At 55.2% G+C, this 1070-nt stretch overlaps 1 protein-coding gene across 1 annotated transcript in view; it reads left to right on the forward strand.

The window, feature by feature from the left end:
- The window catches only part of LOC104530804 (ras-specific guanine nucleotide-releasing factor 1-like), a 5273-nt gene extending 4567 nt beyond the window's left edge, over positions 1-706 (forward strand). The window contains 1 exon segment of the mRNA XM_010175499.1: positions 614-706. Coding sequence (XP_010173801.1) covers positions 614-706 — 93 coding nt within the window.
- The last annotated feature ends 364 nt before the right edge of the window (positions 707-1070 follow it).

Consider the following 1070-nt stretch of genomic DNA (forward strand, 5'->3'; position numbering starts at 1 on the left):
CCTGCAGCAAGAACATCGTTCCCCACTTACACAGTGCCTTAATTATCAGGATTGTGTGTTCTCAAGGAAAGAGACTGAGAGATGTGAGAGAGAACTTGGAGTTCTCAACAGGAGGGAACTTGTGGCTGATAAAATAGTACCGGGGAGGAAAATGAAGCAAGAAGAGCTGAGGACGAGGCAAGACACTGCAACCCTGGGATGAGGGAAGCGTGTGCAATGCCCGTGTCGGTTGGCAGGAACTGCGGGCGCTTCTCTCCGACTTGTTCACTGCTCAGGCCTTTATCGTTTCAGAGAATCCCAGAACCCCAGACTGGTTTGGGTTGGGAGGGACCTTAAAGCTCATCCAGTCCCAACCCCCCTGCCATCAGCAGGGCTAGACCAGGTTGCTCAAAGCCTCATCCAACCTGGCCACAAACACTTCCAGGGAGGAGCAGCCACAGCTTCTCTGGCCAACCTGGGCCAATATCTCACCACCCTCACACCAAAGAATTTCTCCCTGATGTCTAATCTAGACCTATCCTCTTCCAGTTTAAAGTTTCCCAGTTTCAGCATGAATCGTGGCTGCAGCAGAGGTGAGTCCTGCCCGCTAACGGCTCGGCTCTCGTTTCTCCAGGTGACGCAGTACCTGCTGGACCAGTCGTGTGTGATGGATGAGGAAACCCTTTACGAAGCTTCTCTGCGAATCGAGCCCAAACTGCCTTCGTGAGGCGGAGCGGCGGCTGGTGCCCCCCACGCTGTCCCACCTGTAAATACCTCTTTGTTTCTGTTGGACGCCCTGGAGTGACTCCCACGTATGTGCTTCTCCAAGCGAACCGCCCTCCTGGTCCTTAGGCCGCAGTAGACCTCGCATCATCGTAGGATTTCCCGCATCGTTTTCAGGTTTCACGCATCGACACTTTGCCGGAGTGCCCGTTTCTTTTCGATGATGATGTTCTTTTTGTCATTTGTTCTTCTCGAGGGGGTTGGGGTGAAGCCGTGTGAGATCCCACGGGGCTGGCGGGCAGCACGGAGTGGCTCGGGCGCTACGGGCAGGAACAGCCCCGGGCAGACCCGGTAAGGCGAGGGAAGAG

The sequence above is a fragment of the Antrostomus carolinensis genome, unplaced genomic scaffold (assembly GCF_000700745.2).
Source record: "Antrostomus carolinensis isolate BGI_N321 unplaced genomic scaffold, ASM70074v2 scaffold28609, whole genome shotgun sequence".
Classification (NCBI taxonomy): domain Eukaryota; kingdom Metazoa; phylum Chordata; class Aves; order Caprimulgiformes; family Caprimulgidae; genus Antrostomus; species Antrostomus carolinensis.